The following is a 24,567-nucleotide window of genomic DNA, read 5'->3' as shown; positions in this document are numbered from 1 at the left end:
TTAGTAAACATGCAATTTGGCTCTTTAGAGGTGTCTTCTGGAGGGAATAATTTCTTGAATTTAGACCCTTCACACTTTCTCTAAGCAGTGTTATACTTTCACTAATGTTACCTATATAATGTAGCTCACCTGTAAATTTATTCTGTCCAATAGCTCTTGCAGATTCTTTGGTTTCGGCCTCTTGCTCTTGGAGAACAACCTTGATTTCCTTGGTTGTTCTACTTCATTAGGTAGGATATCCACATAAATAAATTTAAAGGATCCTACTTTGTTTTTCAGCATGCCACTCCATGTTCCTACTGGTGGCTTCTCAATGATGTCTATGATATCTCCTTTCTGTTAGTAATTTGGAAATAGATTAGACAAATGGAACAAGATTAAAAATCCCAAAATCTATTGGTAATGTTGCAAGAGAAAAATGGGTCTTAAGATTTTGTCATCCAAAGATAGTTTATTTTCCAAGCTATAATTTCTCCATCTATTCATATCTTCACACAAGGTTGCCTTGCTATATTACCTAAAAAAAAGCATTGTTATTCTGAGACAGGCAGGCTGTGATCTGCTCAGCGTTGCAAATCGCATCTGTGCTTAGCCTTACAGAAAATCTAACCTTAGAAACAATTGCAGATTGTTCTACTATCTAGAATTGTATTCATAAAAAAAAGAAGAAAAATACAGACTTCTAAAGATAAAGACCAAATACTTGGATCCAAAAGGAATAGGAATTAAAATTTAATGGATACAATTATAATTGAATAATGGAAGGCATTTAAAATATTTTTGGCTACATTCAAAGTATAATCCTATGAGGGAGGAACAGGACAGGGTAATTGAAGTCAGTGCTCCAAGGATAACCAAGAGAAGGAGTGTAAAATGGATCAGGAGAAAATAGCAAATGATAGATGCCAATTTATATGTTTTTAAAACAATTGAGATGGCATGTAAAAACGGACATTGAGAGAGCATGAGAAAAGACGGTTGGTAAACAAAAAGAAATCAAAGGGTATTTCATCAGCATGTGAACATTTGATAAGAACAGGGTGGTAAGAAGAGATTGGAGATCAAAGGAAATGCACACGTGGAAGCAGAATGCATAACTGAGTCTTCACGTGTGAAAATGGTGTTACTGGAAATTCAGCAAAAGAAAATAAATAGGCTAAAGGAGAGGCTGTAGAAAGGCTTAGGTGCATTTGAAGTGAACAAGCTACTGGCACCAAATGGGGTGCATCCAAGATTACTGAGGAAAGTAAAGGAGAAAGATTGCAGAGCTCTCCCATTATCTTTCAGTTGTCTGCATCAGAGGACTGGATCATATCAAGAATTACGCCTTCATTCAAATGAAACAGAATAGGAATGAACTCAGTAACTACAGATCAATCAAGGGGAAAATTCTTGGTGGAAGATGGAAGGTTTTGAGGGGATCTTCATTTAAATCAATAAGGGTTAACATAATAAAGAGTGAGAGAGAAAAAAATCTTTTGCATTGGCAATATGGTCAAGAACTAGGGGGCATTGAATTAAAGTGACCAGCAAAAGAAATTGGAAAGGTTCTAAATGAATACTTTGTTTCTGTATTCACCAGGGTAAAGGACATTGGACAAGGTAAGGTCAAAATAAAACAGGCTTGCGTGCTGGATGATAATGAGATTAGGGAAAAGGAAGTGCTGAATCTTCATAAAAACATTAAAATTGATAAATCCCTGTGGCCAGATGTGATACAATGCAGGTTGCTGGGGGAAGGGATATTGGTTATGATCTTTGGACTCTCAATGGTCACAGGGGATATGCCAGATGATTGGAGAATGCAAATGTGGTCTGCTTTTTTAAAAAAAGGTAATGGGGAGAATCCTGGAAATTATAGACTGGTGAGTCCTATGTCAGCGATGTGCAAACTATTCAGGAAGATTCTTCACAAGATCAGAAAATAAAGGAACAGAAGAAGACCATTCAACCCATTGAGTCTGCTCCGCCACTCCACCATGAGCTAAACCATTTTCCCATCTAGTTCCAATTTCCAGCCTTTTCCCCTGATACCCTGACTAATTAGATACCTATCAATCTCCTTCTTGGACAGGATTTATGAGCATTTGGAGAAGTGCAGTCTTCTCAGGGATAGTCAGAATAGCTTTATGAGGGGATGATTGTGTCTCATGAGCCTAATTGAGTTTTTTGAGGAGATTACAAAAGAAATCTATGAAAGTAGGGTGGTAGATGGGGTATATATAGATTTTGGTAAGGCATTTCACAAGGTTCCCCTATGAGAGAAAGTCGTGAGGCCTGGAATCCATGGAACCTTGACAATGTAGCTGAAAAATTAGCTTGCCTGTAAAATGCAGAGAGTAGTGGTGGACATAAAGTATTCTGCCTGGAGGTCAATGATTAGTGGAGTTTCGCAGGGACCGCTGCTCTTGGTGATTTTTATAAATGGTCCAGATGAAGAAGTGAAGTATGGGTCAGTAAGTTTGCAGATGATATGAAGGTTGGAGAAGTTGTGTTTAGTGCTGAATGCTGTTGAAGGTTACAAAAGAATATAAACAAAATTCAAAGTTAGGGGGGGTGGGGTGGGGAAGTATCAGATGGAGTTCAACCCCAATAAGTGTGGTAATGCATTTTGGAAGGTCAAACCAGAAGAGTGTGGAGGAATAGAGGGACCTTGGTGTCCAAATCCTTGCATCTCTCAAGGTTGCCATGCAGGTTGACAGGATAGTTAAGGCCTATGGGATGCTGGGCTTCATTAGTCGGGGATTGTGTTTAAGAGTCAAAAGGTCATGTTGCACTCTACAAATCTCTAGTAAAACCATATTTAGACTATTGCATTCAGTTCTGGTCACCTCATTACAGGAAAGATTTTTTTAAAATTATTTAGACATAAAGCATAGTATCAGGCCATTTTGGCCTATGAATCCATGCCACCCAATTTATGCCCTATTAACCTACACCCCTGGCTCATTTTTGAATGGTGGGAGGAAACCAGTGCCCCTGGGGAAAAAAAACCTAATGTGAACAAGGGGAGAATGTGCAATTTCTTTACAGAAAGCATGGGATTTGAACTCTGGTCCAGCCCTGATCATTGATGCTGTAAAGGCATTGTGCTAACCACTACACCAGCTGTGAATGTGAAAGCTATGGAGAGGGTGCAGAGGAGATTTACCAGGATGTTGCTGGATTGGAAAATAAGCCTCATGAGGAAATGTTAGAAGAGCTGGGACTTTTTGGAGTGAAGGATGAGACGTGACTTAATAGAGGTCTACAAGATTCTGAGAGGGATAGATAAGATAGACATTTTTCCCAGGGTGGGAGTAGCAAACAGAGGACATCTGTATAAAGTAAAGTTTAGGGGAGATATCAGGGGTAAGTTTTTTAACAAAGTTGTGGGTGCCTGGAATGGCTTGCCAGTGGTAGTTGTGAGGCATTTAGAAGACTCTTAGACGGGCACATGGATGGAAGAAAAATAGAGGTAGGGAGGGTTTAGTATTTTTTGGTAGGAATATATTGGTCAGCACAACATTGAGGGCTATAATGTTCTATGTTCTATGAATCAAAAGTGACATGAAACATGAGTAGGTGAGTCCTGAAATTCATTGTGGAGGCAAGTATCTGAAAGGAAGTAATTGCAGGCCTATGGAAGAAGGAAGGGGACTGTGACTGGTCTTACGCAAGGCAGAGATGGACTCAATAGGCCAAATGATCTTCTGTATTGCAATTATTCTGTGATTTTGTGAATTAAATCTCTAGCACCAGACATGAAAGATGTTTTTTTTCAGTGCACAAGCCAACTTATTCATGTAACTTTTCTCTACACCCTCTGATATTATATCAGATGCAATGTGAAGTACCATCCTTGAAAGACTCCTCTCTTAGCTTTGTCACCTCTGATGACAGAGGTTCTACTCATCAGTGCTCCTGATCAACCCACTGTTGCAGGGTCTTGGTGGAGTTTGCTATTTATCTGTCAGACCTGCTGGAGCTATCTATTGGAAAGGTTACAGTTGGGACCTGATGTGTGAAGCAAGTAGTACATGTGATATTAACACTCAATGGGAAAAAAAAGTAGAGATAGACACTTCCATGATCAATAACGAAGCTTTTCAGTTTATTTTTGGCTATGTTCTGCATTAGTTTTTTTTTAATATTATGAGATCAGACACTAACCAAAAGGGATCCTCCATTTTCATTTCAATTTTCTATTATCTAAAATAACCACGGATACATTATGATTTTAGTGAGTGAGCAATGTGCTCTTGAACGTCAAACATGAAGGAGCAAAAAACCAATATCTTACCTTAAGTTTCAAAGATTCAAAATCATACGGACTTGGGGTGAAATCTGTGTGGACCCTGGCACGGCCACAGAATGGCCCAAGATATGGAGGTGGAAGGTTATCTAACTGGACATCAGAATCTGGAGTAAATGGATCTCCACCTGGTGAAGAAATGTACACTTGAATACTATTTCAATACCCTTGTATAATTAAGATTTTATTTATAAAATATTAAAACTTGCTCTGTCCTATTTGGTGCAGATCATTAATGGACCGTTTGAGGAATCTCACTTTACATAATGTTTTCTTGCATTCCCTGTCTGCCTTCCGTTCGATCCTTTTTGAGTCATTTTTCTCCAAGGCCAAAAGGGTAGATGAATCAAGAAATTGATGTCAAACTGTGATGACTTACATCAACACTTTGACAGCTCTTTCAATCTCATCCTGGGACCAATAATTCATCATTTCTCTAACATTTATCTCCTCAGGGAATCTTGCCTCATCCTGTACTCTTAATCTTAAAGTGTCTGCTTTTAATTTCTTTACAAAATGGCCTGATAAAATTTCATTTCAACCCTTTACAGAAAATGTCGATTTTTCATTGACTGATTTTGCCTCCCTTGCCCAATCAACTTCCATGATTATTCTGAAACCCTCTGTTACTATAACAGTTTAGTGTCATAGGGAGTCACAGCATTGAAACAGGCCCTTCTGCCCATTGAATCTGTACTAAACACTCCCCCCCCCCCCCCACATATCTGCATCGTTTGTGGCACAACAGTGGCTGAATATGTTAATTATGCTTGTAATGTGCTCTAGGTGTTGAGATTTTAAAGTATAGAACACTTCACACAAATCTAACAGTTAGAATAATTTATAAGAAAGCTTCACATTAAAGTCTTCAAGTTGAAACATTAGCTTTGTTTCACTTTCACAGAGAAGGCCTGAGATGGTAAGTTTCTCCTGTTTTTTTTTGTTTGAATTGTATATTTCCTGCATCTGCAAATTTTTATGATTTTCAAAGCTACATAATGAGTTTTCTCATTATATTGCCTTATTGTGTGTGAGTAAGTTGTACTGATGGAATTAAATCTATCAGAGCCAAACTTTTGTCTGTATATTTAGTTCTTATGATGTAATATGCCTCTGTTATTCTTACTGTGTTCTCTCTCTCTCTCTCTCTCCTTGAAAGGATAAAACACGGGTATTTCTTTTGGAACACATCAGCAGACCAATCAATCCCTGGGTTATGCGCGAGAGACTGTAGATGCTGAAATCTGGAGCAAAAAAACCATCTACTGGAGGAAGTCACCAGGTCAAGCAGCATCAGTGGGAGAGAAAGAAAGGCCAATATTTTGGCCTGAAACCCTTCATCAAAACATTGAATTAGGTTGTCATAAGGATTGCTCGCTTTGAATCTTAGAAATTAATTTTGACAAAACCATATTCTTGTAATAAGCATAATCAAACAAATTGAGGCAGAACTGAGGGCTCATGCAATACTTCATCTCTATTGGTGCATAGCTTGCATCTTGTAAACATCCCTGGAACTGCTTCCATTCAGTAAGCAGAGGTAATGTTAAGTTAAGGAAATGTATGGATATTTGTCAGACATAAATAGAGAGGAAGAAAGTTCATTATAAACTTGCTTCACTCATCGGAAAGAAAAAACACTGCATTGAAAAGAGAGCACAGGCTTTCAATTAAATTCAAAGCAGTAATAATGCAAAGATAAACAAAGTTGACAAATAATATTCATTCTTTGATCCTTTGCTCTATTTATCCTTTGCATAAATATTTGTCATTATATATTTTCCATTTTATCCATTGGAAAATAAAGATTAGCGATATCAAGAACCCAAACTACAACAATGTCATTTCCAAAACATTTCAGTATGACTGACCTATTTGTTTGTAATCTCAACTAGAAGTTATTTTTGCATATTCCTGTGGATCTCACTTTATGCTCCAGACTGTGATACTTACTGCTTGAAGTCTGTCTGCTGAGTGGACTATTGGCATATTCTTCTGATTCACTGGGTGAGTATGAAGCCCTGTCCCCTAGTCTTAAGTACATGAGATCATCAGGTGTCATGGGAGACATGGGGCTTTCTTCACCAGTTTCATTCTGAAGGAGGAAGAAGTCGATATGAGCTACTATTTAAATTTCAATGGCCAATCTCGATCATTTACTATTGAATCTAACCCCTCATCTCTGCCTCTCACTGCCAATACATTTTCTGACCACTTTTCACTGAGATGTTGGTGACTCTTTGTAATGCAAAATCTTCTGGTTTGAACCAAAGCCCTCTTTCTGCTGTCAAACCTTACCTTGAAGTACAACTACTGCAATTCTGTTGATGATCTGTACAATGCTATAACTGTTTTGAGAATATTGTGTATGTTTGGAGAAAAGATGAAGACTATAAATAGTTGAATGTAAATTAATTTGGTTGATCGGAGTGGGGTTCTTCATTAAAGTAGCTTGAATATTTGTGATATTTCTGTGTTAATTTACAGGAGCCAGTCTTATGCCAAATATTATTCGTCTCCTTCAAAAGGTGTCCGTTAACTTGATTCTCCCATGTCTGTCTCGATGATTTGCGAGTCTGACGCTATGTTGACTGGGAGTCACCCTGATTCGAGACCCTTCATCTTAGTGATCACTTACCCTTTCTAATTGTCAATCCAACATCGATTGTCTCATTTTAGCCACCTTTTAACCTGTCCCAAACTTATCTTGCACCACTCCACTCATTCAGGACCAACTTGAACATTGTCTTTGCACCCATTGACAAAGGCGGTGTTACGGTTGTTTGTCAAACTGATCGCCAGACGCAGCATCAGGTCCTGCATGCATCCTTGTTCCAACTCCAACATTACTGTTAACACCAGGCCACCACCTCTCGGTCACTCTCTCTTCAGTTTACTGTAAACTGTATGACTTCATGACAAACCTGGCCTCACCCTGGCAGAGATAATGCCTATATCCTATCCATTTCCCATTCCCTTTCTGCATCTTAATCTAGTTTGTTTGTCCCAATTCTGAAAGAGTCTTGCATCTAAACAATTGTATTTCTCTTTCCACGGATACTACCTTAAGGGTTTCCATTGATTTCCTGTTTTATCCTACTAACCAGTTCCCCTTCTCACAGCACTTTCCCAAGCAATAGGAGATCACACACCTGCCCTTTTATCTTTCCCCTTCTCACTGTCCAGTACCCAAGCACCCCCTTTAGGTGAATCAGCAGTTTTTATTCTTCTGATTGAAGGTAATGCTTTACCATCAATTCCTGTCATCTACCTGCACAAGGGGCCATTTATAATAGCCATTTAACCAAGCAATGTGTCTATCTTTGGAAGGTGATAGGAAATTGGTGTCCTTAGTTGAAACACATGCAGTCAATGGGACGAACCTGCAGACAGCATTTGAAAGTCGGATTAAACCTAATCCCTGGAGATGTGACTTGGCTGCTCCACTTGCTGAGTCACTCTACCACCCCTAAATATATAAGGAATAGACTGCTAGCCACAATATAAGCAGGAATTAAGTATAAAGTCACAAGCTACCCTTTGAGTCACTTGCCCCAACCTATTTCTATTATTGAGATGGTTTGATAATTCCCCAAGTTGCCTTCCTGTGGATTAATTATTCACAAGACTCAGCTCCCAGAGTGATTGATTATTATCACTTGTTTGAAATGTTGTTGGCTAATATCTCTATTGCTTGACCATTATTCTTTAAAATAAATTAGACAACTTCTTTTCAAATAGCATCTTCAATAATCTTGTGTCTTATCTCAATGTGGAATTCTTTTAAGATGAAAATTACTTCCTTTTAAGCAACACACCTAAATCCAGAGTGTATGTCAAAATTTTTTCCTTCTCAGAGGTTCTAGAAATTTCTTTAATTTAATGTAAATTTATGGTATAAAAGCTTCACAATCCATAAGCGAGTGTTTGTGCTAACAAGGTGGAATGCTGAAGGGGCTCTTACTCTCTCTTCTGCTAAAGCTTTCACCATCATTCTGCCAGACTTTCTGTTCATAGTTCGTGAAATAACTGCTCGCCACTTCTTTCCCAGTTTGCTTCCAGATTTGATGGCCTCTTCTGAGCCAGCTTGCAGATTATCAGTCATCTCTTCCTGAAAGAAAAATAATGTCCAGTCAGCAGTTTGAAAATTTGTTGGATATAACAGGCAAATGTAATTCTGAAGCTGTGCCACATTCTTGTGCTCCAACTTGAACAAGGCATGAAATTGCTTATTTCAAAATTGGTTATTTTTTTTTAAATATAAAAAAATTTAGACATACAGCATGATGACAGTTCATTTCAACCACAAGCCCATGCTGCCCAATTGCACCTAATTGACTTACAGCCCCAGTACATTTTGAATGGTAGGATAAAACTGGAGCACCCAGAGGAAACCCACGCAGACAAGGAGAGAATGTACAAACTTCTCACGCCAGCGTGGGATTCGAAACCCAGTCCTAGTTGCTGGCTCTATAACAGCGTTGCACTAACCGCTACGCTAAACAAGTCTCCCCATCACCTTTTATAAAAGATTGGACAATGGCATTTCATCTGATAGTTCAAATTCATAATTAATATTCCACAAATATTAGTTGTGCTGTGAATGTACTGATATAGCATTGCTAAATGAACAAAAATATGCAAGTTCTTCCAAACACTGATGTGATAACGACATTATCTTTTTCAGTGACCTTGGTGGATAAATGTTGTCTTGGTCCACGGAATCAATCACTTGCTCCTTAACGTATTGCAGTGGGATCAGTTTCATCCCCTGATGAGGGCAAAAAGCTACAAGGTTTAATGAATCATCTTATTGTGCTTCCTTCAACTGTGCAGTCCGAGGTATCAATGAATTGTCAGTCTAATATAGTAATTAGACTCTAATTGTTTATGTTGAAGTCTGTGGAATGGAGCAGAGCCCACAATATTTTGGTTTGGATACTAAAGGCAGATACCTGATACAATTTATATCAGCCAATACTTCCATTGTAACATAGCTTAATTTGGCAATTGTACAGATACTAATTATGCTGTGTACCACAAAAAGTTATTGTTGAATGTTACACGGCTTATAAGTTTGGCTCATAACATTTCAGTATTTGATGATGGAAACGCTTTGATTTTTCTCCAGTTGATGCAATTGTAACTGACCACTGCCAGCTCTAAGTGAAAATCAGCAGATATCTGGGAGGGACAATGTCAGGTGAGTGACCGTTTTCCCATGAGAGGCATTAAAATATTTGAGGCTGTCATTTTTCCCACCACCAGTTGGGAATCCTGTGTTACCTGACTTCAGATTTATGGCATCATGCATTTGACCATTGCAGGGACGATTACAGCTGACCAACCAAATATTATTGAAGGTTTGTGATTAAAATTACCCTGGCTGCCCAATATAGCTTTCCAGCCTGCCCTCAAAGTCCCTCTTGGATCATTGGTTGTTCAATAATCTCCCTTAAATTCTGCGATGTTGATCCTCTTGCTTGAATAAAATATTTAAAATTGATTGAAATAATTTCCAACACAAATGCAACCCAGTTTTTGAGTAGTAATGCACAAATGCACTGGAGCGACGCAGCAGGCCACGCAGCAGCCACCGGAATTAAAAGGTAACGAATGCTTCGTGCATGAGCCCTTCATCAGGATTGAAGAAAAATCAGTAGATGTCTGAATAAAAAGGAGATTGAAAGGAGCGGGGGGAGGGGGGGAGGAAGGGGAGGAGGTGGGGGAATGGGGAAGGAGAGGAGAGGGAGGGAATATGGAAGGAGAAGAGAGAAGGGGAAGAAGAGGGGGAAAGGGGAGGAGAGGGGGAACATAGAACATTACAGCACAGTACAGGCCATTCGGCTCTCAATATTGTGCTGACCTAAATATTCCTACCAAAACAATATGTTCAAACCTTCTTGACTCAAAACCCTCTATTTTTCTTTCATGCATGTGTCTGTCTAAGAATCTCTTAAATGTCCCTAATGTTTCAGCCTCTACCACCACTCTGGCTAGGCATTCCAGACCCCCACAACTCTGTGTTAATAAAAACAAAACTTACCCCTGATGTCTCCCCTAAACTTTCCTCCCTTCACTTTGGACAAATGTCCTCTGGTGTTTGCTAATACTGCCCTGGGAAAATGGTGCTGGTTGCCCACCTTATCTATCTCTCTCATAATCTTATAGACTTCTATTGTCACCTCTCATTTTTCTTCACTCCAAAGAGAAAAGTCATAGCTCTGCTAACCTTCATAATACTTATTTTCCAATCCAGGAAACATCCTGACCAGAAATGAACACAATTCTCTAAGTGTGGTTTCATGGGAGATGTGTAGAGTTGCAGCATGACTTCCTACCAACCTGCACAGAAACCTTGCTATTTGGACCACAAAGGCCCTCTGTTCATCCATACTATTAAGTATCTGACCATTAACCCTGTACTCAGTATTTAAGTTTGAACTTCCAAAATGCATCACCTCATACTTATCGGGATTGAACTCCGTTTGCCACTTTTCTGCCCAGTTCTGTATCCTGTCTATATCCTTTTGTAATCTATGACAACCCTCAGCTCTATCCATATCTCCTCTAGGGGGAAGAGAGTGGGGAAGAGCACATGCAAACAGGTGGGAGAGTTGAAGAGAAAGACTCCAATGTTTGGGTAGGTATAATGATCTGCATAGCCTTTCAAAGAAAGTTTGGTGGAATGTTAAGTCCCACAGAAAATAGGCTAATTAAAAACAAGATGAAAAGATTATGCAAAAGAACCTCTCTTCAGTTAACAGTCTTTTCACTTATTCTACAGCAGAGTTATTCGTCAGACTTACATTTTCAGTTTTGTTGAGATCTTGCTCATTGACCAATGGTGATGATGGTGGTTTTGAGCGTTCAAAGTGCTTGAAGCTGCTTGACCTTTGCAAAGAGAGCTAACAAGAGAAATTGTAAACATTGATGTTAACTTTGTATGACTTAAGGCCATATATAATCCACTTTGACAGCTCACAATAATAGATGAACATCAGAATATTTGGAGAAATAGGCATATGCTGCAGTTATTCTTAATTTTCTTTATCCACCACCCCAAATCAGGCCATTTTCTTGTTTCATTTTCTTGAAATTCTCTTTGATATTATTGCTGAAATACTAATTCCCAGTTTTCCCTTTTCAATTGTAACATAACATCATTGAAGTTTTGCTCCCTGGACAGCAAAATAACATCCTCAGCTTCTCTAGATGTAGAGATTGAGACAAGAACCAGAAAGGCCTGCTTTGCCTTTGGTCAGTTGAAAGATTGGGTTTGGTCACAGAACATCAGGTTGGCCACCAAGTGCAAGATGTACAGGGCATTTGTCATATCAGCCTTGCTATATGGATGTGAAACATGGTGCCCTTATCAGAGCCACTTACGACAGCTTGATCAACTGCAGCAGCGTCACCCACCCTCTCTGATGAAGATCACCTGGTGAGACAAGGTCTCCAATATCGAGGTCCTTTCTCAAGCCAGAATACCAGCAGTTTCAACTTTAGTGATGTCAGCCCATCTGTGCTAGGCAGGATAGGTCAGAATGCCTGATGGAAGACTGCCCAAGGGAAATCAGTTGTGATCTCATTGAATGGTGGAACAGGCTTGATAGGCCAGATGGCATACTCCTGCTCCTGTTATGTTCTTGTATATTGTTAGAGAGCAGATAAAGGGAGACCGGGAGTAGTGCATTTCGGTTTCCAAGAGGAATCTAGTAAGTTGCTATTTAAGTTTACTGTGGAAGAGAAGAGCTAATGTGCTTGGAATGGGGTGGGAAGCTAACAGAAAACAATGACATGCTAAATCTGAAAATGGCAACATGCAAATCAGGGATCAATGCAAAGGTCTCAAATAACCTTTGTTAAATTCTTAGATAAAGATACTCATTGTTTTATGGTCAAATTTGCTAATGAGATGGGTAGGGAAAGGTAAAAGTTCCATTATTGCCACATAATACTACATTTAGAATGTAACATACATGAAATTCTTTAACTTTGTCTACTATAAGGAAGACAGAGAGTCGTCACTTTGTTCAGTGTCCCTTCCAGAAATGCGGCCCCAGCGAGGAACGAACTCGTGACCCCTGGTTTACGAGTGCTTTGTTTAAATGTATAAATTTCCTTATACAAATGAGATTGTATAAGGAAAATACTGTATGAACATTAATCACAAGCAATCAATAAGAAAGAAGGCAAATAAGTAGATCAGACTATATGGAATAGGAACAGGCCAATTGTCCCTTTGAACTTGCTCTGCCATTCAGCAAGCTCTTGTCTAATCATCCACCTTCACATTTTTTTCCTGCTCCATTCTCATCTCCTTTGCTTCCTCAAACATCCATAAATCTACGTGCAAATCTGAATGCAATCGCTGACTGAGCCCAAACAGTACTCTTTGAATTTAAAAAATCCTAATTTCATTACAAAATAACCTATACATTATCATAGGACAATTTACCCTTGCTCTTAACTCCTCAGCCAGGGGAAACATTCTCTCTTTTTACCCTATTAAGTCTTAACATTTTATAAGTTTCAATGAGGTCACTTCTTTCACTATTGCACTACTCCTGGTCTCCCTTTACCATTCTTCTAACCTCAGAGGAATACAGGGCCTGCCAAGACAATCTCATATTGACTATATTGCCACCAACACCATATGGTGAGTTTTTCATTGCATTCTATCTATAGAGAGTACAACCACCTTATCTCAAGAAGATGAAAATTGGATAAATATTCCAGATGTGGTCTCACCAATCTGAAATTATTCTTAGTTCCTCTGGAATTAATAGTTAAACTGCAATATCATATGGAATGTTGTTACTATTTTTGATCTCTCTACATGAAGAGTGTAACTCTAAGTTCCGATGCTATCTACAAGTTTTCTGATGACATCATATTTGTTGGCAGAATCACAATGACAGTGAGGGAGGGAGATAGATAAGCTTGTTAAATCTTGCACTCAACATTAGCAAAACCAAGGAGATGATTGTGGGCTTCAGGAGGAAGTCAGGGGAACATGACCCAGTCCTCATTGGGGGCTCAGTAGTGGAGAGGGTCAAGAACTACAAATTCCTGGGTGTCAACATCTCTGAGGATCTGTCCTGGAGCCTCCATGCTGATGCAATCATGAAGAAGGCTCATCAGCGGCTTTGTAAGATGTCTGAGGAGATTTGGTATGTCACTGAAAACTCTCAAAAACTCTACCATGGAGAGCATCGTGGCTGGTTGCATCATTGCCTGGTATGGAGGTGCCAACTCTCAGGACAAGAATAAATTCCAGAGAGTTGTTAACATCACAGGCAACAAACTTCACTCTATCAAGGACATCTACATGAGGCAGTGTCTTAAAAAAAAAACAGCCTTTATCCTCAAAGACCCCCACCACCCAAGCCATGCCATTTTCACTCTGCTACCATTGGGTAAAAAGTACAGGAGCCTAAAGATGAGCACTCAACGGCACAAGGAGAGATTATTTTCCACTGCCATCAGATTCCTGAACAATTAATGAACCAAAGACACTGACTTATTTTTTGTGCACTATTATTTTATTTTATTTATAGTAAAGTTGTAAGATGGTTATAATCTGAATGTTTACACTATGATGCTGCTCCAAAACACCAAATTTCATGACTTGTTCATAACAATAAATTCTGATTTTGCTTCAGAATTATTAGAGTCAGCTGAAACAAGGTTCACTGGATTGATTCTGGAGATGAAGGATTTACTTCATTGAGAACAATTGAGAAAGATGGCACCATATTCATTGATGTTTAGAAGAATAAGAGATGATCTCACTGAAACATAAGACTGGGGTGAGGGGTGGTTCCTGGAATGATGCTGAGGTAATTATAAATCTCATGGGGGTATCTAGAGCCAAGGTACTTTTTTTCAGAATAAAGAGCTCACCTATTTAAAATAGAGCCAATAAAGAATTTGTTCTTCAAAATATTTTCAATTCCCACCCCTCAGATGATCTCACCTTTCCTTGCCCCTGCAATTCTCCTCTGACCCATGCCTGCCACTCCTGTCCCTCTGACCTCTCCTGCCTGTCGCCTCCCCTGCTCTGGCTTCCTCAGCCCTTACCCCCTTCTGCCCTCCCCCAGTCCACCCAACACCCTTCTCGTGCCCTCCTTCCCTTATCGAGATATGACCTTGTACCTGTGGACCTGTGCTCCTCTCCCTGCCCTTCCCTCTGCCATTTTATTCAGGAACCTACCTACTTATTGATTATACCTTGATGAAGGGCTCAGGCATGAAACATCTTTATCTTTACCATATAGAGAACACTGTGTGACCTTCTGAGTTTCTCCAGCATTGTGGTATTGCTACAATCACAGTGGCCGAAGACTTGCAGTGAAACATGAATTGCTAATTGCTAATCACTCAGTGTGATTAAAATAAATTCTAACTGAAATTTCTCTTGAGTTTTGCCCTGAGGCTGAGTGTTTGTGTTATGGATTGATTGAAGATTTGGAAATGCAGCAATTTGCTTTGAGTTCTATCTTGCATCTTATCATGTTCAAACACTTATTAAAGATATTTACAAATGATTCCAGCTTTCATTCATTTATCTTTTTATTTTGCTATATTTCTATCCATTGCATGGCTTTGCTTTAGGTTTAGTTCCCTTGGTTTTGGTATCTCTGGGGCATTCTGCTCAGAAGGACGGTTTATATTTGAGATTGAACAATTGCTTACAATTTTACATTGCATATGCATTTACCCTGTTTACATCATATATCCACAGTTGGTGCTTTCCATCAGGAGTCACGGGTAGAGATCATTACAGGCCCAGACAAGTGTTTCTTTCCACCTAACACAGAACTGCTTACGACAGCAGGAGATCCCCAATTATTCCACAGCTGAGGCCAGCCTGCCAATTAACCCTGGGAATTTTTGGGTTTCTGTGGTTAAGTGAACATTGTATTTTGTAGTTATCTACCTCACTGACAAAAGGCAAAGGAGGAAAAACCCAACACCCAACCCCAACCAACCAATTTTCCGCTGCAACCGTGTCTGCCTGTCCCGCATCGGACTTGTCAGCCACAAACGAGCCTGCAGCTGACGTGGACTTTTTACCCCCTCCATAAATCTTCGTCCGCGAAGCCAAGCCAAAGATTAACATAATGCAAAGCTTCTGCAGAAAATAGATTACAAAGAGCTAATTTGAGTTTGAGAATAGCAACACTATTAACCATTGACGATCCCAATGATCATTATTATAAGCACAGGAGGCTTATTGTAAATAAAAACAATGCTTACTGAGCTAAGAAATATGTAAATTGTATTTTTATGCCTTAAAACAAAGTAGACGATACAATTCAGTTTTGTCCAAAATAACCACTGGTTAACGGGATACAAAAAGTCATACCATTAACTTCAGTGTTATGAAATTTGTTGTTTTATGTCAGCAATATTGTGCAGAATAAGGTGCAAAAATTATAATTTCATAAATGCAAGGTTTAAAAATAGTGAAAAAAAGAGAAAAAGTGAACAGTGTCTGTTCAGAAATCTGATGGCAGACAGGAAGAACCTGGTTTGTCATGTTTAGTGTGCATCTTCAGGCTCCTGAACCTCCTACCTGAGGGTAGCAGTGAGAAAAGGGCATGGCTTGAGTGGTTAGGGTCCTTGATAATAGAAATTGCTTTCTTGAGGCACCGTCTCTTAAAAATTTCATTACTGGAGTGAAGACTAATGCCTAAGTTGGCACTTGCCAAGTTTACCACCCTCTGTAGTCTGTGCCAGTGATGCAACAAGTCAGTGTGCTCTCCACGACACACCTGAAGAAATTTGCAACCTGTAGACATACCAAATCTCCTCAAACTTCTAATGAAGTATAGCCGCTGATGTGCCTTCTTCATGACTGCAGTGACATGATGGTCCCAGGATAGGTTTGCAGAGATGTTGAATAGCAGGAACCTGAAGTTCTTTTTACCTTCTTCACCGCCGATGCCCTCGATGAGAGCGGGTTTGTGTTCTTCTGTCTTCCCCTTCCTGAAGTTTACAATAATTTTTTAAATTTTTCTGATGTTGAGTGCAATGTTGTTGTTGTTCTCCTCTTGGTACACTTTCTTATTGTCATCTGTGATTCTGCAGACAACCGTGGTGTCATAGGGAAATTTGTAGATGCCATTTGAATTGTGCCAAGCCACACAGTCATGGATAGAGTTGAGCAGTGGGCTAAGCATGCATCCTTTTTTATTTGAAGATTTTATTTTGATTTTCATAGACTCACAAAATTCAAATAAACAGTATAATCTTTCAACATTCAGACAATACATCAGTGGTTCTCAACATTTTTCTTTCCACTCACATACCACTTTAAGTATTCCCTATGCCGTCAGTGCTCTGTGAATAGTAAGGGATTGTTTAAGACAGTATGTGAGTGGGAAGGGAAGGTTGAGAATCACTGCTCTAGACCTAATTGTTACTGAAATTTTTTTTGCTAAAGAAAAATTGTCATTGGCCCATTTCCTTTGGAGTTAGGAAACAGTGCACATAATGAGTCAATTATGTATGATTACAACAGAATTTTTCAAACTTTTTCTTTCCACCCACATACCACTCATTAAGTAATCCCTTACTAATCACAGAGCACCTATGTCATAGGGAATACTTAAAGTGCTATGTGAGTGGAAAGAAAAAGGTTGAGAACCACTGCAATAGACAAAGTCTGTGTTTATCCTCCCTCCACCCCCAAAAAAAAGCCAATTAAATTGTACAGATACAAATACCGGAGGGATTATAGACCCCGACAGAACCCTAAAAAAATAACCTAGTGAAAAAAAATTCCAGGATGGCTAAATAACAAAGGCTAAAGGAAAAAAATTAAAAGAAAAAAAACTCAAAACTAAACTGAAAAACACATCACCTGCACCATGTCCCATGTTCTTGGTCACTTTTGATTCTTTGCTAGGATAGACTGCTATCGTACCCCAATTTCAAAGGGGGATGAGGGGGCTAATCAATCTGTCCACCAATATATTTCAAGTGAGATTGCCACACTCTAATCAATGTATCGTGTTTCTTCTTTAGATTGTATGTGATTTTCTCCAGGAGAATGCAACTCTGCACTTCCATATTCCTTTGTGTGGCATTTAGTTGGGAATCGGACTGCCACGAAACCACTATACACTTCAAGGCTACCGCCAAGGTGACTTTCACGAACGGAATTTGATTGTTGGTCAATCTAAAACTCATGTCTTCGATATCTCCCAGAAGATATAACTCTGGATCCTGCGGAAAATCCACTTTTGTATTTTTTTCAGAATGCTCTAAGCATGCATTCTTGAGGTGTGCCTGTGATCATTGTCAATGAGGAGGAATTGTCGTCACTGACTGTGGTCTTCCAATGACAAAGTCATGGATCCAGTAGCAGATGGAGATGCAGAGGCCCAGGTTTTGAAACTTGTTGACCAGAACTCATGGATGATGGTGTTGAAAGCTGAGCAGTAATCGATGGAAAGCAGCCTAGTGTAGGCATTGCTGTTGTCCACGTGTTCCAGGGCTGAGTAGAAAGCCAATGAGATTACACTTGCTATGGAATGATTGTGGTGATGGGCAAATTGCATTGGGTCCTGGTCTTTGCTTTGAAATTGACCAAAGTAGAGGTTTGGTGGTAATGGTAGTGCTGAATGAGGTAGGAAGGTTTACTCAGCATCTCTTCATCTTTCACAATCTTTAAATGTAGCTTTGTCAGTTTTTTTTCTGAAATTAATAAAGATCATTATAGTATTCCACAGAAAATGGGAATTTTAAATTGTAAAATTACTTAGGATGCAACAATTTTAGATGAAATGGGAGAATTGGGCAGAAACCACAGAAAACAGGGTAGCTGGAAGGCTGAGAGAGGATAGAAGAGTGATAAAGGCATCCTTGTTCATTTAACATATTTACTAACAGGAGAAAGCTCCATTGGTTAAAGTCATGCTTCGTGAAGTCATGTAAAGGAAGTTCTTTGTGGTTCTTGGAAGTCAATTATCTCAATGCCCCTTCCACCAATCACTGCCAGAGTAAAATGTCCTTCTCAAACATCTGGAGGTAAATCAATAGCCTTCCCACCTCATCAGGAGAGATGTGCCATGTTTCTTTGATGTTACAGAGTAGTTATTGACATTATTAAACAAGATTGAGAAATATAATGTATTCTATGTGCACTGAAGCCTTTGCTTGAAATTTGATCCCTTTGGAGTCAATGGAATCAAATTTCAGGATCGAAGTTCAAAGTGCGTATGTTTGTATGTACTGGGAGGGGGATTCCTGAGAGAATCCTGTTCAGTTCTGTCTACAGATTCTGTTTCTCGGGCATAGCATCCCATGAGGAATAACATTCTGTTATTCACCTCTCAGTGACATCCTTCTCTGGGCCCAATTTTTAAATGGCATAAGCCAGAGGCAACACTACACTCTCCTCGATGTTAAAATTATAATGAAAGTTCCAACTACTATCCCTTTGTCAATTGTAGATGAGAAGAATGAAGTTGATTACTGGATATGCGGGTGAGCATTGTGTACATGCTTGTGTAGTGTGCACTGCTTGGAAATGGGCCAACAATTGTCGACAACATTGTCCAATTGGCAGCTCTGGAAGTCAGAATGGGAAAGGAACATCCTAAGATGCCAATTTTCTTTCAAAGGTTAATTCCATTAAAGGGATGCCCAAAACAAATGGTTGGCTAGTCATGAATCCATCAGAGATTTGAAGTCATGAGGAGTGTCAGCCTCCTCCAAACAAAGAGGGGAACTTTTGGCAGGATTCTTGTATCACCAATATAGGATTATCTTGTCCCCTAACAGTCAAATGGTCCTGAAACCACATTGTATTCTTCATCATGGTGGTCCTTGAACTTACATTTTGCCTTAATGGCTTGTCCCCATTAAGTCACAATCTCTTCTCACTGCTACCTTCATGCAGAAGGTAGAGAAGCCCTGAAAAGCAGCACCTGTAGTTTCTTTCCATCGTACTCTTGAACCTCCCCTTGCTACACTGATCACAAACTATCCACACGATTGCAAATCATCTCGTTGCGTGGGTTACCTTGAATATTTATTATCTATGTTGGGTATTGATGGTCATGTCTAATTTAATTCATTGTGCTTATTATTATAGTTTGTAAGTACCTGCTCGGCTGGAGCAAGTAAGAATTTTGGACATGTGTACATTGTTCAATGTGTATGACAATAAGCTCATTATTGTTGTCATTTCTGTTCCTCCATAAGAGGTGGCAGGTTTTTAAACAGGCTAGGCCACAGGCCTGTGGTTAAAACCATGTGATTTCACTATCTTTACCAACGCCAGATTGTTTTTTTTTAAAAAGGAAACACCTTGTGTTCTGCTGTCACATTTCCTCACAGCATTCTTATCTGCTTCTTTTTTAATGGGTATGCAAATTGACTTCATTTTGCAGTTAAGAATGCATTGGAAGATATTTGTGGGCATACAGAAAGAATATTAGTTAGCAGTTTAAATGTCAAATCGAATCCAGTTTTCTGCATCATTAATGGTCACATTAATTGGAAATATAGTATGAAAAAGATGGGATTATGTCTGGAAATTATAAAAGAAAGCTAAATCGTGAGAGATATTGGAGCTTTGTGATGCAAAGTGATCTGAGGACCCTAGTGCATGATTCATTGAGGGCTTAAATGCTGGTTCAGCAAGTAAGTAGGAAAGTAACCAGAATGTTCTAATTTGTTGCTGGGGAATAAACACAAGTATAGCATGATTATACTTCAGGTGCATTGTGCATTGTTGAGATAATATTTGGAGTACTGAATATAATATTGGTTTCCTCACAGAAAGAAGATGTCAATGCTTTGGAAGCAGTTGAAAGAATGCATACTCGACTATCTCACGCTCCCTGCAATGTAAACTAACTTGTTTTTCTTTTTCCTAGTCCTGACAAAAACATTAGCAGATGCTGCTTGACTTGTTGTGTGTTTCTGGTGTTTCCCCGTCTTCAATTCTTACTTGCTAAACTAACATGTCAAATGTAGGACAGGCAGATTTGTATCCATTGTAGTTCACAAAAGCAAGAGATGATTTTGTTAAAGTATACCAGATCCTGAGAAGTCATGGCAGGTCGGATGCAAAAAGGATAGTTTCCTTTTGGAGAGAAACTAGAACTAGTGGCCACTGCTTAAAAATAAGAAGTCACTGATTTAAAACAAAGATAAAAACATTTTTTTCCTTCAAAGGGTTGTGAGTCTTTGAAACAATCTTGCTTAAAGAGAAGTGGAAGCAAAGATTTTTGACTATTTTCAAAATATTCTTGATAAGTAAAGGTGGCAGGAGAAGGCTACTTTTGGCAGACAGGAATTTGGACTTCAACCACATCAATAGGTTTTAGGGCTAAAACTACTACTGTATTGAATGTTCTGATCTACATTTGTATATTTCATATCACTTTTGACATTTTGATTTATGGCAGGTATCAGAGTTCATGAAAATAACAACTAAGAAATTTATTTGCTTTAGGCCATCTTGCAATTATATAGCATCTTTCATATCTTTTTTTAGAACTAATTTGTTTTTATAGCAAATAAAAATGAGATTGCTTTTGTAATGTGGGAAATATTGCAGCCAATTCGTGCAAAGGAAGCTCCCAGGAACAATACATAGATAACAACCACATATTGTCTTTTTAGAAATACTGAATAGTGGATAGAACTGGCTTGGATATAGAGATATCTGAATCTTTTATGACTGATAACAGATAAAATGGGTTGTGAATGATTCATCTGAACAACAACTGACAGATATTCAAGAAAATGTTGGGATTGTATTTAGTAACATTTATTGACCAAAACTCCTGTGAAGTCCAGAGTACTCTCATTTGCACATAAATTAATTCAGAGCAAAGATTCATAGATTTCTGACCATTGAGGGAATTGAGGGATGTGGGCATAGAGCAGGAAAATGGTATTGAGGTAGAAGACTTATCTTGATCTTGATGAAAGGAGGACCAGGTTTGAAGGGCCAGGTAGCCTGCTTTTGTTCTCAAATCTAATGTTAAATATGATGGTCAAATGATACCTGGATTAGGAAGTGTATAGTCCATATTAGTGACTGACATGAATTCTGTTGGAAAGAGCACAGACACTTCATAATGAGTGAATTCTAATTCTATGTGTTCTTTATACATTGGGATGAACTGAAAATCCAATTTCCTGCCAAGTATTTGAGATTGTATACCCATTTGGGTCTCTACTGGTTTTGCCTGTGATATATTGAAAGGTTCATCTTTTACCATTTTGCCTTAATTTCTTAAACCCTGGGTTACCAAATAAGATGGAAGACAGGGCAGAGAAAATTGGAGAATCTTTTTTTGTGGTACAAGCGGAGGGAGCATTTTTCAACATTACATTTGATATTCTTTGTTTCCAGAGAGTCTAGCATTGAGTAACTCTTTAATGGGCTCCTGAAATTTTGAAGAACAAATGTAAACCATAGGATCCATCAGTGGTTGTATTTCTGGAGTTCTGGTAGAAAGAAGAAATGGGGTGGAATTGGCAGTGTAGCATAGTGAACCTAAAGGAAATACTTTTTCGTGATTCCTGGAAAGTAAATAATTAGGCCTCAGGCTTCCTATGAATTGACTTTGTCAATGCACTAGTGACAGCCTGGGCTGAGGACATGGATTCTGTGTAATGTGCGTCGAAAGAACCAAAGACTTGTTGATCGAAACCAAGGCTTTTATTAACTAAAAGACTGGAGCGTATCACAAGTAGGTCAACCAGTCCAGAATGACATGGTCTGGCTAGGAGCAATCCTTTAAGACCTGCCAGTAGGCGTGGCTACACTTTCAGCCAATCACAGTCATCCTACACTCTCTTCTTCTCTTTGGCTTGGCTTCGCGGACGAAGATTTATGGAGGGGGTAAATGTCCACGTCAGCTGCAGGCTCGTTTGTGGCTGACAAGTCCGATGCGGGACAGGCAGACACTGTTGCAGCGGTTGCAGGGGAAACTTGGTTGGTTGGGGTTGGGTGTTGGGTTTTTCCTCCTTTGTCTTTTGTCAGTGAGGTGGGCTCTGCGGTCTTCTTCAAAGGAGGTTGCTGCCCGCCAAACTGTGAGGCGCCAAGATGCACGGTTTGAGGCGATATCAGCCCACTGGCGGTGGTCAATGTGGCAGGCACCAAGAGATTTCTTTAGGCAGTCCTTGTACCTCTTCTTTGGTGCACCTCTGTCACGGTGGCCAGTGGAGAGCTCGCCATATAACACGATCTTGGGAAGGCGATGGTCCTCCATTCTGGAGACGTGACCCACCCAGCGCAGCTGGATCTTCAGCAGCGTGGACTCAATGCTGTCGACTTCTGCCATCTCGAGTACTTCGACGTTAGGGATGAAAGCGCTCCAATGAATGTTGAGGATGGAGCGGAGACAACGCTGGTGGAAGCGTTCTAGGAGCCGTAGGTGTACTATCACATTCTGTAATTTTTTTTCACCTGCAAAGTTACATCAATGACCCCTATCTCAGCTCAGCAATGGAAGGAATCGATATTCCTTTTGTAAGATAGACTCCAGATGAATAATCTCCATTAGATTCCAAGCTGAAGTATTTTTTTTCTTCCAAAGGAGCCATTTAGCTTTGAGATGTAGTGTTTTTTTGGGGGGGGATTGATGAACTTAATCTAGTCAAAGTTTCTCATATTTTGGAGGCCTCAAAGGAATTCCTACTAGCTCAGCTGGTATGTGTCTTGCTGAAAACTTGCAAGAATGAAATTTGCAGATTTTATCAGTGAAGCTTTTTTTGAGGAAGGGGATGTAGATGAAACCTCTGATTTTAACCTTCTCTATTTCATAATTCTGAAACTTGAGAAAAAAGTTTTTTTAATTCTATTCTGCCTCAAATTCTATCTGCATCCAACACAGATACCAAACATTTTGCCTTCTATAAATTTAGGGAGCTTCTTTTATCCATTTTAACTGTACACCTAAATATACAAATATTGAAATTTGGTTAAATTGAGAAGGACACAATCAACACATTTTATCTCTATTCTTTGTTCTCTTTTCTCCCCTGAGTCAGCAACTCTCCAACATAGAAAGCACGCCCAGTTACTAATGGTTCTGATCATTATGAAGGAAAAAAAATCTACTGTAATGGGATGGCAGGACTGATGTGTGAAGAAAGACTCGATAGATTAGGGTTATACTTATTGGAATTGAGAAGAATGTGAGGAATCTCATTGAGACACATGAAATCCTGACAAGACGAGATGGGTTAGATACAGCAAGAATGTTCCTGATATTGATGAACACCAGGTCATGGTCTAAGGACAGGAAAAGCCATTTAAGGCTGAGATGAGGAGCAACTTTTTCACTCAGAGTTGTGAATTTGGAGAACTCTCTACCACACAAGATTGTTGAGGCCGGTTCATTTAAAATGTTCATAAGGGAGTTGAATGTGGCTTTTATGGCTAAAATGTTCAAGGGGTACAGAGAGAAAACAGGTGCAGGCACAGAACTCATATGATCAGCTATTTTCTATGTTTAAATTCAATTACCTCGCAGGTGTTGAATTAGTGTACTTAATGCTTCTACCAATAACTTTGTTCGGCTTAATAAATAATCCAAGCTCTCGCTTTTAAACGTAATTCAATTCAAGATGTGATTGGATCTATATTCATTCTCGCTTTTCTACTTTTTAAATATTTTTTTTCTACTCAGCAAAACACAAAACATCTCTCTATGATTTAAGAAAACAAATTCAACCTTGGAATTAATAATTGGATTGATAGGAGTACATTCCTGTTTAGACTCTTGAGAGGCATTTTGTTTGTATGTTTGCTCATCTTTCTGTTAGCATTTAGTTTGGGGAGATCAGGCAACAGCATGTCCAGTGAATAGGTTAACCACTTCCTGTCAGACGCCCTATTTTCAATGTTCACAGAAACTGCTTCACCATTTCTTTTACTTGCAAAGATGCACATTTGATTAAAAAAAAGGCAATGTATTTGTATATTTGGAAGGTTGCTTTGGAGCAATGGTTTTCAAACTGCTCCCCCTAAACTCACATTCCATCTTAAGCAATCCCTATGCCTTAAGTCCTCTATGAATAGAAAGCGATTGCTTAAGGTGGTATGTGTGTGGAGGCAAATGACAATTTTTGTCAAGCAAAATATTTCTGTAACAATTTGGTCTAGAGCAGTGGTTCTCAAACTTCCCGTCCCACTCACATACCACCTTAAGCAATCCCTTACTAATTACAGAACACTTATGGCATAGGGATTACTTAAGGTTGGGGGGGATGTTTGAAAGACCACTGAT

At 39.2% G+C, this 24,567-nt stretch overlaps 1 protein-coding gene across 3 annotated transcripts in view; it reads right to left on the bottom strand.

Moving 5' to 3' along the window:
- sash3 (SAM and SH3 domain containing 3) overlaps nt 1-24,567 on the bottom strand; it is a 42,659-nt gene that overhangs the window by 5,549 nt on the left and 12,543 nt on the right. For 2 of the 3 annotated variants that reach the window (XM_069893221.1, XM_069893220.1), the window contains exons 2-6: nt 11,104-11,202; nt 8,259-8,405; nt 6,248-6,389; nt 4,283-4,422; nt 130-336 (exon numbers count right to left, since the gene is read on the bottom strand). In XM_069893221.1, coding sequence (XP_069749322.1) covers nt 130-336; nt 4,283-4,422; nt 6,248-6,389; nt 8,259-8,405; nt 11,104-11,202 — 735 coding nt within the window. Of the gene's footprint in view, nt 1-129; nt 337-4,282; nt 4,423-6,247; nt 6,390-8,258; nt 8,406-11,103; nt 11,203-17,168; nt 18,005-24,567 lie in introns of all 3 variants that reach the window. The other variant, XM_069893222.1, reaches the window with a different exon arrangement.

Source organism: Narcine bancroftii, chromosome 8, assembly GCF_036971445.1.
Source record: "Narcine bancroftii isolate sNarBan1 chromosome 8, sNarBan1.hap1, whole genome shotgun sequence".
In the NCBI taxonomy this organism is placed as follows: domain Eukaryota; kingdom Metazoa; phylum Chordata; class Chondrichthyes; order Torpediniformes; family Narcinidae; genus Narcine; species Narcine bancroftii.
The sequence above is the reverse complement of the archived record's forward strand: the minus strand, read 5'-3'. Positions and strand labels throughout refer to the sequence as shown.